The 13,356-nt window shown below is 40.9% G+C and overlaps 1 protein-coding gene across 1 annotated transcript in view; it reads right to left on the reverse strand.

The window, feature by feature from the left end:
- Positions 1-11,020: 11,020 nt before the first annotated feature.
- Positions 11,021-13,356, reverse strand: part of TFDP2 (transcription factor Dp-2) — a 53,429-nt gene continuing 51,093 nt past the window's right edge. The window contains exon 13 of the mRNA XM_084212057.1: positions 11,021-13,302. Coding sequence (XP_084068183.1) covers positions 13,266-13,302 — 37 coding nt within the window. The 3' untranslated portion in view covers positions 11,021-13,265. The remainder of the gene's footprint in view (positions 13,303-13,356) is intronic.

Genomic DNA, 13,356 nt, shown 5'->3' on the forward strand with positions numbered 1-13,356 from the left:
CCCAATATTAAAGACCACAGCAAATCTGCATTTGTGTAAATACCTGTATGTTGTACTAGTTAGGCCCAAATTTGTTACTTAACAACTTTTATACCTAATTATTACAGTGGTTTTTAATATTTTATTTAAACAAATTAAATGAAGGATTTCTAAAATTCAAGATCCACTCTGAATGCCCTGCTTTGTTTGGGGCCAGTCTAAGCCACATTAGTGAAAAACTTTTAACAGCTGTGCAAGCCTACACTGATGCACAGTTGGAGGAAGCTGCTCTTAATGGGACTTGAACAGTGTCTTAAACCTCATTAAAAATAGATTTATATTGATCTGATACCATTCAGCATGCTTTTTGTTGTCTACAAAAGAAAGTTGTTGTTCCTACAATAGGCAATGAATATTTTTGTAATAATGGCATGCATTAATACTGAATGAGATGTTCTTTCAAAATATTCCATTACTAATGTTTTAAATGATGCACTTTTAGAGCTGGGATACCTGGCTTCTTGAAGATACAACTAATTGCTTCTCTGTGTATTAATACTGCCTGAAAGTATTTTAATAGTTGTGAGGGACCTTAAGTGTAGATGTTGCATCTGACAATGAAAAGGACTAGCTTCATGTAAAAACTTCTCACATTTGTGTTCACTTAGGAATGGTAAGAAGTTCTGGAGAAACACTAAGTTTTCAAATGAGCTTGTTTTTTGCAACAATTTCTCTTTGACTTATCTTGTCTATAGACAAAGCATGAAATGGCAACTTTTCACCAGCACTTTTCAGACAGGTAAAACTCAATAAACTCCTGTTCTCCCTAGATTCTGTACTAGTGTTTTTTGTTTTTTGGGTTTTTTAAATTTAAACATGTAAAGATTATCAGTTGCGGGGAGGAGGGCGGGGGAAGAAAAAACCACAACTTTTGGAAGGGTTCAGCTATCAAAATAAGCTTGTAAATTGTTTGTGGGTGGTAAGTCTAGTATTAAGCTATTTAATTAAACTGAACTAGTTCTCATTTTTATTGCTGTGTCTTGAGTAGGTAAAGGATACAGCAATTATCTGTAAAGAGATGTACAGACTATTAGGACAGGATAAAATTACTGTTTTTATTCATATGAACTTCAGAGTAAAGATTTCTTAGCCTTCATTTTAAATGATGACTAAAGATTTAAGTTAACTTACATGTTACCAGAAATCTGAAATGTTTACCTTTTATACTGGTAAATTCTTACTAGGTAACTTTTAATACCTTCAAATCTGGACTTTTAATTTCAAACCTGTCAAATTACCAGTGTGTGTCCGAAATCAGCTGAGGTGCCTTCTCCTTGCCATGCCCCACTCCCCTTGCCACCCGCCACCTGAACGCACACAGGGTTACAGGGGAGGCTGAGGAGAAGCTTGTCAAAAGGCAAAGGGAGCTGTAAGGCTTTCTTTATGCCCAGCCTGCAGTAGGTGAGGCCATCCCTTGAGGACAGATGCCATTTAGCACTGACTAGTAATTACTTTCAGCTGGGGATGATGCTGCCTGTAGAACAGTAGTAAACTCGTTCCTTTTCTACTGAAATGTCTGCTGTAGTAGTTCCCCAGCAGTAGAGAGAAAATCTGGATGGAAATGAAGAGTAGAAGGAAGAGTTGTAGACTAAAGGAGTTGTGAATCAGTATGGAAACAAAAACAAGAGTGGGGAGGGTGGGTATTGTTTTTTGTGGTTTTAATCCCCTGCACCCTGCCTCTTTCTCAGTAGGAGATTTGGAAAGGAAAAATACATTTCTCAGCACCAAGTCCTGTTCAATGATTTCATACAATTCTTTAAATGCAGTGTTCTCAGGAGCCTGGTACTGAACCTGGATTTGGCCTATTTACCTCTCTGTGAAGTTTATTCATCATTATTTTTGGAGAGATTGAGTTAAATAGAGCTTGAAGCGGAACAAGAACTTTGCATCAGAAGGTACACTTTGGTCCTCTTAAAAAAGGAGGTGGGTCACCTGTGATGGAGAAAACTGCATAATTTAAGGGTTTCTGGAAAAATCCTAGTTGCTAAGAGTATGTGGGCAGTTCTGAGTATGTATCTAAAAACAACAGAATGCTCAAAGCTTTGTATCTTACAGATTTTTGCAATTATTCAGAGCTTTGACTTCCCTGCTAGTGGAAGTGCTAATCATGATCTTGCTAGTTGGACACTTTGTTAAAACACCTCAGCATTCACACTAAGTTTACCATCAAACTACTGAAGCCTTTTGATGAATTTATATTTACAGTTCATGTTAGTGTACCTGGAAACTAGTGGTTTTTTTCTTAGAGAAAAAACCATTCTGTTAATGTCATCTACCATGATAAATCTTTCATTTAGACAGAATTTTGGTTTTTTGCATTGTATTAATAGACTACGCAAGGCATAAATGTGTTCAGAAATTAACTGTTCAGTTTTGCCTGTAGGTCAGATCTAGTTCTGTACCTGCTGGGAATAGAAAAAGCTTCACCTACAATGGGCAGAACTCTGGTCTCCCTTTGCTCCAGGCTGTTGCAAATGTGGAAATGGCCTGAGGTGATTCTGTGTTCCCCCTGTACACTGAGGGAATAGAACTATTTCATTTAGTTCAGCCCATCCTCTACATCAATAATGAGTTGTTTTTCTGGTTTGGTATTTATTTCTTTTCTTTTAGGTAGCACCATGTGGGGTTTCCTTCCAGTTTCCTTTTGAAGAACATCACTTCTGTATTGGAAGCTTTACTTTGTATTAGCTGTGCTGAGGGTATAAATCACTGTAGTAACTTTGATCCTCAGCTGTTTGGCATCATAAATCTTTGTCCTGATGCTTGTTTGGTTACAGATATTGGCTACACACAAAAAGTGGGACTCTTACCTTAAAAGTTTCCTGACTATAGAAAAAGCATCCATCATAGAGGTAGGCCTCACTTTAGAGCAGTCTCCTGCAACAGAAGTTGCCCTTAAAGCATATAAAACTGCCATTGTATTGTTAGAAGCATTTTAATATAGAAGATCAGAGTGAGTTCCTCTGTAAGCTGTTTGCTGCAGGTTTTCTTCCTGTTTAAATGAGAGGGGGAAAAACTAAGAGAAAAGCTAAGTCAAAATTTCAGGTTGCTGCAGTTTGAAGTATGTTTGATGACTGATTCTCAATGTAAAATCATTAGCACAAGGGAAAATCATTAACACAAGGGTTACTAGAAATTTGAATGTCACTGTGAAGTTTGGATCAAATAGCTGTAATAATTCATGACAAAAAGTAAGACTTTTTTGTCTCTATATATCTCAGGCAAGCACCTGAGGAAGCTAGTAAAGGGAATTTCAAAGTTTTGTTCATTAGCACGTACTTAAATCTGTTATGTGGTCTGAGGAGTAAGTATTGCATGGAGCTGTGGAAGCAGTGCCTCATCTTGATTTTGCACTACCTCAAGGGAAATGTTAAGAGTTTAATCTGGATTTGGCAACAATTCCTCATGGAACAATGGAGCTCATGGTTATCAATGTATTTGGAACAAAAATCTTCATATTCAAGTACAGAAAGTTTACTTAGCTGTGTATATTGTGTATAGAGAGGATTATCTTCTTTTGAATTTGCTTTACATTTGTATGGAACAAAAATGTGTCCTTCCAGTACCCAAATGTTATGTGACTTGCGAGCATATTATGCTATTTCCATTTTTCTGACACAAGAGAGCCCCTACAGTGATAACTCCTCCAGGGTTTATTGTCCCTAACAAGGTCTCTCTTAAACCTGCTGGGCTGCAGATTCTAACCTCAGAAACTGCCAGTTCACTCCTAATTACAAATGGGACAGATGCACTTAACACCATAAATATTTTAATGGCTATTATTTAGTACCAAGTTCTCTTACCATTTTAAGTGTTCTTGTAAAAAAGCATAATGCATCAGAGCTTGGGTGAGTTTTAGTGTAAGGAATTGGGTTTTTGCTTAACAACAAACTTTTGTTAATGCTTCTTTTGCCTTTTGATTTTCAGGAGAGTCTAACACATAATTTCAACATCTGTAATTCTGCAAATTCCTCTCTAAATTTATGTGGAGAAATTGCTTGATTTAAATATTACTTCCAAGTGGTAATAAATTTCATACCAATTGATTTAAATGTTACTTTAAAACAAATCCACAGGTAAGATTACAAATCTTAATGTGCCCTTGAGAGATGTTGCAGCAATGGCTCTGCCTTCTTTTGAAAGCAGCTCATTATTTTGTCCTCTGAGTTGCATAGTAACTTCCTTGTTGGGTATAAGGAAGTTTTCTTTTTTTGAAGCTGATAGCACAGAAGGGTTTGCACTGAGGTTCAAGGGGATGTATCAGTCTACAGGTGAAGCCTGAAATACCTCTTAATTTTTTTAGTTATCTTAAAGGACACAAAACAAGAATTGAGTAAATAACAACATTACATAAAACATTTTTCATTTGACAGAGAAAGTAACTGACCCCAAAGCAAGAGTATACTAAATTGCTTGTAATTTTCAGTAGTAGTAATAGCCTCACTTAAAGCTGAGGCATTGCAGGTAAACAGTGAAAGAAAGATCATTGAGGCACAGTAGTAGTAAGGTTACAAATTGGACTGGAATGGCAGGCAAGAGTGAGAACTGTGTTAAAGAAACCAGGTAAAGCAGCTGTTGGTGAATAACACTGGATGTCATTTGGCCTAAATTGTTTTGTCTGCATGGGAAAAGTCATGATGGTGTGTATGGTCTTTGCTTCAACCATGCTTAAAACATCCCTTAATAACAGAATTTGGGGAGGGGAAAAAACAAAACCCAACCTTTCCAGCATTATTCTGAAGATCTATCTACACTGCTCTGTAGATCTTGAACTTCAACATAGTTTGCAATGACAAGTGTCTGCTGGCTCACTTAAACTGTGGTCAGACATCTTAATCAGATCACAAATCTGAAATTTCCACACAGTGAAATGTGTCTGGAGTCCTGTTTCTCATGGGGGAGAAGGAAGGGATAGTAATCCAAATTTCGTATTACTTCTCCTGTTTAAGGCTTTAAGTTCTAATGTAATGGTAGGAATTATTGTATATGCTCTCTTTCCTTTAGTAGTGTTAGGTCCCTGTTAGTAGTTAGGTTCACATTTGGTAGTGGAATTAATGAAATGTCTCAAGGATCTCCTTTGATAAAACTTCTAGTTCTCTGAGGTTGCTGGAGTTTTGCAGGATGTGTAGAAGAGGACACCTTTTTTTCTGAACACAGCTGGCTGGTGGGCCAAGAGAAAGATCCCAGTACTGCTAACCAGGTCATGGTTTATCATCAGTCACACACACAAGCTCTCATTTCAGGTGTTCTTCAGGAAATGCAGCCTAGAAGGGCAGAGAAAGAGCAATGCAGGTCAGTGCCTATGAACAGGTTACTGACTTGGCCATTTGATCTTATTGAAATAATGTGCACAGTCTCTAGGTGAAAATAATACAGGTGATGATTGATGTGGATGCTGCTAATGGCTTGACAAATACCTTGAAAATTAGAGTCTGTCACCTGTGTTTTAGTGGATCCATGTGTTAGTCTAAAGACTTGGGCTTCCTGCTGCAGTGTCCCACTGTCAAGCAGAAAGCTGCTACAGTGGATCTCATGTTTCCAAATGCCCCAATGTGTTAAAGTAGGTCAGAAATTGCATAAGATGCCATTACTGGAAACTGCTGTAGGCTGACTTGCATATGAAAACTCAGCAGTGCAACTGGCAAATGCACTCTGACAAAGGGAAATGCAGCCGTGGCTTAAAACATGACAAGAGAACTCTCTGAAATCTCCCTAGGATATGAATGGCTGTTGGAATTGTGAGATGTCTTTGCCCCTTCAGTTCATGTTCCTGCTATCTGCTGAGCCAGAGCTGCCTGCCTGGCTTGTCAGGGGGGCTCACATTGTTCTTATCTGCAGGGAACTCAGGCACATGGCTCCTTAACTCCTTCTGCACCGCACAAAATGCGTTCTGTGTTCCCCTGCTGGCCAAGCTCCTTGAGAGCAAGCCCAGCACACAGTCCTGTAAAGCCCTGCCAGTCCTGTAAGGGCAAGAATCTGGAGCAGCTCTTCCACTGACTGAGTGGTTGCTGGTGATCAGTAAGGGCCAGTGAAGTGTGGGGCTAAGTGCACAAGTGTCTGCAGTTTCTCCTGTCAATTGAACACCACCAAGCCCAGGGAACACTGAGCAGAGTACAGCACATGCATTTTCTCTCTTTCAGAGCTGTAGCACATGCCTGGGTATCCAATTCATTCAGTATTTTACCCCCTATATACAGTTACAAAAACATGCCAATGGAGAAGGAAAAAATACTTCTGGAAGTACCTTAGTCACTCCTCAGGGTGCCTGCTTGTTCTGCTGTACGTGCATCCTGTGCCCATGAAACCAGACCCACTTGGTTAGGAATGTCTGTTGGCCCATTCTTTTCCATGCCCTTGGACTTCACTACATTTTACTTTCAGGTTTTTTATCTTTTAAGAATTTGAACACTGGAAACGACAGTCTCCTGTTTTATGAGGGTTTTTTTGCTACTGATATTTTCATATAAACTTTTCTAACACAAGTTTAACTAGTTGAATAGAAACAAGAGAACTCCCAGTTGGGGGGATTATATCTATTAATAATCAGAGTGGAGTATATTGGCTGCAATTATATTTTACAATTATTATTATATTTTAAAATTATCTTTTAGTTCAGTGTATCTTTAACTCTGAATGGTTCATTAGTCAGAAAATGTACTGCTTGGTGATACATTTTACAAAGATTTGAAATATGGGCACTCCATAATACATTTTACAAAGATTTGAAATATGGGCACTCCCTGAAATGAATGAATTTGTAGTTATTTTTCTGAAAAATCTTCACCATCTAGGACTGCTTTATTTCCTGGAATAGTTGCATCTCTGGTGGTATACGTGCCCATTTGTCATCATGCCAATCACCCATCTCCTACAGATAAATAGATGGGTCAGTACCAACCATCTCAGGAACACACACACAGTTGTACAGTCAGACGCACTGGAAGGGTTTGCACTTAATGTACAAACCTCAGCAGGTCTCTGCCAGTCCAAAAGCTTCTGCTCCTCCTTTTGCTGCTTGAGGGCCAGCAAATAGTTGTCTGATAAACGCTCTGATACAGTTGACTCGGTCATTTGGCAGTGGCCCCTAGACAAAGCAGCCCTATCACATCCAATCTTAATTTAATAGAATTAATGCATTGCCTGATGACAGAAAACAGTAGGTAGAATCTTGGCAGAACGTTAAGTAGAAGTTTTTCAGCCTAGATAGACTGTGTAGAACTTGGCTTTAGTCATGCTAATGAGATGATGAGAAAATATCAAAAGGTGAGAAGGTTTGAAAGTAATAACAATAAAAACCTGGGCATTCACGGGGCTTACATCAGCCTGGCCGTCCTGATTGCAAAGAGCCAGCAGCTGTGTTAACCTACATCTTATTAGCAACAGTTAGAGCAGCTTTTTCTACAACTTGGTTAATTTACTATTAATTATACTTAATGACTTGCTTATGGTAATGGTGGAAGGGCTATCTTAGTGTTAAGATGCTAATTCCAAACTCTCCAGAAATCAGGAACGTTTCAAACCAGGTGGGTTTAGCAGCGCTGTTCCCGCGGGCTCCCAGCGCGCCAGGCCCGCGGAGGAGCGCGCGGCGCTGCGCTCCCGGAGCGCGCGCGGGCCGTTACCCGTGAGGGCAGGGCGCGAGCGCGGGCCCCTCAGGGCACGGAGCGGCGGGCGGGCAGCGCAGGAACCGCGGGCGGGCAGTGCAGGTACCGCAGGAACCGCGGGCGGGCAGCGCAGAGCCAGGGCAGGGGCAGCCGGCCGCCGGGCCGGCGGCGGAGCGGGTGCGGTGCCCGGCGATACCGGAGCCAAAGGCCGCCGGCCCGCCTGGGCTCGGCCCCGCGGGCGCTGGGGCGGGTCCCGGCCGCACGTGCCCCAGGAGCCGGCGAGGGGAAGGCGCTGGGTGCAGGCCCCGCTCCGGAGCGCGGAGGGCTTGCGGAAGCTGCGCGGGGCGGTGGCGGGGAGAGAGGAGGGGCGACTGTGCCGGGCAGTGAGTGCGGAAGGCGGCGCGGGGTGAGCCATCGCAGAGCGGACCGGGAGCGCAGTGCCCCCAGCAATGCAACACACAGGGGCAGACATGGGAACTCGGCAAATACAGGCCGGGTCCTAAAGACAGGGATGCAGTTTCTTGGAAAGGTGTTGCGGTCGAAAGCTGTTATCCCAAAACAGTAGATGTAAAGCACAAGAACTGCCTCTTCACAAAACACATGAACACGCAAACGCCTCTTTTTCTGATGCTTAACTAAGGTGTGGCCTTAAAGCATGCTGGCAATTGCGGAAGCTCCACGGATTTCTTTTTTACCCCCCTTAAAAAATAACTCTTCCCTTTACCGCGGAGCAGCGTGGGTGCGGTGTGGGCAGTCACCGCGGGCTGTCTGCGGTGCGCTCACACCCTGCCTTTCCTTGCAGGAACTTGTTCTCCATGCACTCAGCCCAGTCCTGTTACTGGGAGTTCTGCTTGCTGCTTTAATTTTGCTCTGCAGAGCCGGAGACTTAAATTATACACAGGTCAATGCTAGGACATTTTCCTGGGGTTTACTCATTTGAAACGTTTTTTAACTTCTAAATGTGCCGAGACACTTATGTCCTTGTGGTGCTTATTTATTAAAAATTAACTGTCTTGCTTATGCAAGCAGCTGCTGTAAAAATGCAGTTTTCTGCTTTTTACATAATATGGCGTTAAATGTAATTTTTGTTATTTAATATTTGAAAAATAATGTTCAATTAATGGTGACAGATTAATTGAATGTAATATTTGTATGTAATACTGTCTTTGCTACATAACCTGGACTTTAATGTCAGGATGATGAAAACTTAAGTTAGCACAGGTCATTTGAACCAAGGAATTGGCTGTGTGGTTTCATGTGTTGTACAAGAAAGGTGCTTTGACAATTTGGCCATTTTGTAGCTCTGTTTGCAGCCTTATGCTGGAAGAACACAAAGCCTTCTGTTTGCTTACTTCTTCCTTTTGGTGTCATCTCATTGTCCTAGGCTTTTCCATCGCTTCCTGTGCAGCTTTGCCTGGGACAGTGGTTTTCATTTTTTTAATGGGTCTGTGAGTTGAGTGGCCGGTGAGAGATTGCTGAAATGTAACGAAACCGAGCCTGCAATGAGTTGTCCAGGGGGCAGCTGTAAGAACCAGTGGGCAGCAGTGCCTTCAACAGTTTGGGACTTGACTTAACCTTTGTGACAGATGGGAAGGTCTGTGAAATATATAGGAACAGTTTCTTCTATTTTGTTATCCTTGAACTGTGGTTCAGCAAGAAGTCTCAGTGACATTAGGTTTTTCAGCCTTTGAACGATCTCCACTCGGAGGAGCAGAACAGGAATTCAGTATTGTGTGGGACCCCCAGAGCAGACGGCTCCCTCCCCCGGCAGGCGAAGGACGGGCACTGCAGCACAGCTGAGCCTCTTCAGGAGCAACCTACACGGATCACACGGCTCAGGGCAGCACTCGTGACACGGCGCTCGGACAATGAAGTATTGTTCACATTTATCTCCTATCCTACACTTGGGGTTGAGACAGAGTTTAATGAATAATAAACCTACACAAATTTGGGGGTTTTCTAGTTTTCCTGAATGTTTCCAGATATTTTTGCTTTCTAACAGAATGTGTGGAATTCAACAAGATACAGTTTTAAATACTGTTATTTTTAACCTAGGACAATATTTGTTGTTGTCTTAATGTTTCCATTATTAGCACAGAGCACCTTAATCCTGCAGCAGTTAGCACTGATTCTTTTTTTTAGGAAACATACAGATTTACTTAGGTGAAAAAAACATAAACTAGTTTATATGATGGTATCTGGTTGGACAGAGGAACTCTAACCAAAAGTATTTGTAATTTCAGAGAGCACTATTTGCGGACTTCTTAGAGATCCATGCTGAGTACTTCTTAGAAAAGATGAAATGGGCTTTTATGCTTTCACATCTCCTCAGTTGCTTTGTTGGGTTCTTGGGGAGAAGATCCCCAGCTGAAAACATAGCACAAAGAACTAAGGATTCTTTAGAGGAGAGTATTTATTCTAACCAGGTTCACCATCAGCTTAATGTTTCAGAGTCATTCTGATAGCAACTTATGGAGCATTGACACAAAAGAAGGTAAGGATTTTTAGACTTTTTTTTTAAGAAGCATAAATAAGCCCTGAATATCTTTATTGCTGGTATAAGACAATACCCTCTCATCCTCTCATTTCTGCAGTCGTGTTTCTTGCCCATAAAAAAGACTTTGCACGAGTGTTTAGGTGGTTATTTGCCAAATCTGTTAGCAAAAATGCTTTCCCAAATAGGCCATTGCATTTTAGATGAAAGGAGTTTGTGGTAGAGTTTCTATTTATTACACAAGAATGAACTTACAGTTTTGCAAGTCTTCTGCTATTGTGTTTAACCTTTACTTTTAGCTGGTTTGAGATTAAAAATAGAGTTTTGGGTCTTCTATGCACGTGGAGAAAAGCAAGTACTGTGACATTACTTGTTTTCATGTTTGGCAGTTGGAAAACCAACACAGCATGAAGAGGGACTGCATCTAATGCTGCCCAAATTCTTGTCATTTGGATTCTTGCTATCAAAATAGGATGGTGTTTGGAAGGATAGATGTTCACAGTCTATAGGTGTTTGAAGAGTGTTGAGCAGGATAGATCTAGCATGAAACTGGGGGAAAACACCCTGTTTCTGGGCCTTCTCTTAGGTATAATTAGGTGTGTGTCTTGAATGGATAGGGACAACAATATCCCTAAACATTTTGTGAGCTAACAAAATGTAACCATTTCAGAAGGATAAGGACATAGGATGTTTCTCTGAATGACCTGCCAAGGAGGACGCAGTTGCTAGACTGTGGTGTTTTCAATAACCAGAGGATGCAATATTTCCCATGTAAAGCAGGGCAGTTCCTTGTTTTCCTACCGAGGTGCGCAGACTGGCAGTGCCAACCTTGAGCAACCTTTTCTCTGTAGTGTTCTTCTCAAAGACAAGCTCGGTCCTGTTGCCTTGAAATTTTTTTATTCAGTTCTTCTACAGTTAAGGTTTACATTTCAGTTCACAGAAAACTGGTGGTTCTTCTCCAAAGCGTACACAGCTTCCACCGCAGCCAAACTGTCTGCTCCCCACCCCCATTTACAATGTACAATTCCCACTTGCAGCATTTTCAGTAAACATGGGATCAATTGAGTATACAGAAAAAGCTTCTATAAAATTTCCATTAAAAAAATAACAAGTATTTATTTACAAAGTGTTTGCTACTACAAAGTAATATTTCCTATTGGTTCAAATATACTATTTGCTAATGCCAGTGTTCCTATTAGGAAAGTAAAACTTTGTATATGCACTTTTCTTTATATCTTTGTCAGTGTTTAAAGCACATAAAATACTACCACTTTTTTTTTTTACACTACTCCTAGCCACGTACAATGTGGTAGTGGCAATTAACACTATTTGTTCAGGACAAAAAATCAGCACAGCTTAATAGCAGACTTTCTGCAAAAATAAAACTTTAGTTTATAATTTATAGGTATTTGGAAAGAGAGAAATCTATGGAGAATTCAAAAATATGCAGCAAATGAAGATGAATGAGAAATTTGGGCTTTCCTGATACAAGAGCTTAGCACAAGGGAGAGAAGTTTCCACCAAAGTGTTTGTGCGACACTTTGTGCCAATACACATCTTGGGAGAGCGAGATGAGTAGATTAAAAAAACTAATTAAACTTCAAATCTCATATAATTAGCATACTTGTAATTGGATTTGTCTCTTCCCACCTACCATGTTTACAAAACCCTGCTTTGAGTTCAGCATTGGAGGTCATTGAATAGCTATGTTCATGACTGGCCTTGTTCTTAAAAAAATGTTTAATTTAAAAGTTAATGGACTTTCAAGTGGTTTCTGCATTTTAAATATAAAAAGGAAGTGTCTCTACAATTACTTCCTTGTACAATATAGTGGATATTAAAAAGTGCTACTGTAAGGGTGGGGAGGAGGGCCAGACCTGCCTTTTCTACCCCTTTCTGCATGTTGTAGCACCTTCAGAACATGGGTTGATGGCACATCAGCGTTCAGAATTCAGCAACAGTCCTCCTTGCCAAGGACTCATCCACTGCCAGATCATCCCCCAGGTGCCAGCAAACAAGTCCTGGTGTAAAACTCTGCCTGTGCCTGCTGGCCAGTTTCTCCTGATGCTGAGTAGGATATGCAAACACAAAGCTTGTGCCTTGGTGCCAGGGCATGATTTGCAGTCAGGGCCTGAGGAACAAGGACAGGCTCACATCCCACTTCTTACAGGTTTGTTCAAAATAGGATTCTTTTTTTTTTTTTTACAGTAGGTAGGTGCCTGTGAGATACACTGTCATAACATTTGCATATGCTTCTCTGAGGTACTTCTCATGTATACAACATGGCCTTTAGGACAAGGGAATGTTTCCAAAACTTGTACGATGGGTTGTGATTCAGCTGGTGTTTTTCCTGGGGAAATTCTGGGAGATCCACTTAATCCCCGCATTAGTATGACCAAATCTACTAATTGTTAAAGTTACAATAGCAATTTAACAAACCATCAAAAAGCCCGGAGACTGGTTTTGTGGACTTTCCCTTTTCTGATAATTTTAACTTTTGTGGCCGTTCAGAATAGTTGTATGTGACCTGAAAATGTCAGCAGGAAAGGCTGTGGTTATGTGATGTTCTTCCCTTTCTGGCTGCCTGGATCCTGTGGGTGCACAGCATGGGCAGCACAGGAACCAGGCAGTGTGAGGGACGACTGTTTCACTCACCATGGAGAGGAGAATGGGCTAAAGCCAACTCAATTTGTCTCGGAAAGTTTCTGCATAGATGAGTTTGATTTGCAGCTACAACTGGGTTTAAATTTGACGTTGCTGTATCCTGCTATCCTATGCTGTACATATATCTGAAGTACCTATGCCTGGAGAATGTTGAGTACTTAAGAATGGCATTTAGAGAAATCAGATTTAAGTGATGGCACTTTTCTAGCCAATACAGAAGACTAAGAATCTTAGAGATGCAAGTTGGGGCTACTGGGAGGTTCCTGTGTCTGCTTGGAATTATCATGGCTCTGTTAAAGATACTGACCTGACCCAGGTCAGTCTGATTTTCTTCTTAGATAAATGCAAAAGTATTTATTTGCTACATATTGGTCCTAAGTAGGAGGCTTTCTCTTGGGATTTGGATAGTTAGATCTCAGATGTTACTTCTGACAAATTTTGAGCAAGGATTTTTGATGTCCAGCAGTTTAGGTGGATATCCTAAATGCTGGATTCTTCGGTACTCTGAAAAATATGGAAGCAGAAAAGACAACATTTTGGTTTTGTCTGATCTCTAGG

This window comes from Fringilla coelebs (assembly GCF_963513975.1).
Source record: "Fringilla coelebs genome assembly, chromosome: 10".
Taxonomy (NCBI): Eukaryota; Metazoa; Chordata; class Aves; order Passeriformes; family Fringillidae; genus Fringilla; species Fringilla coelebs.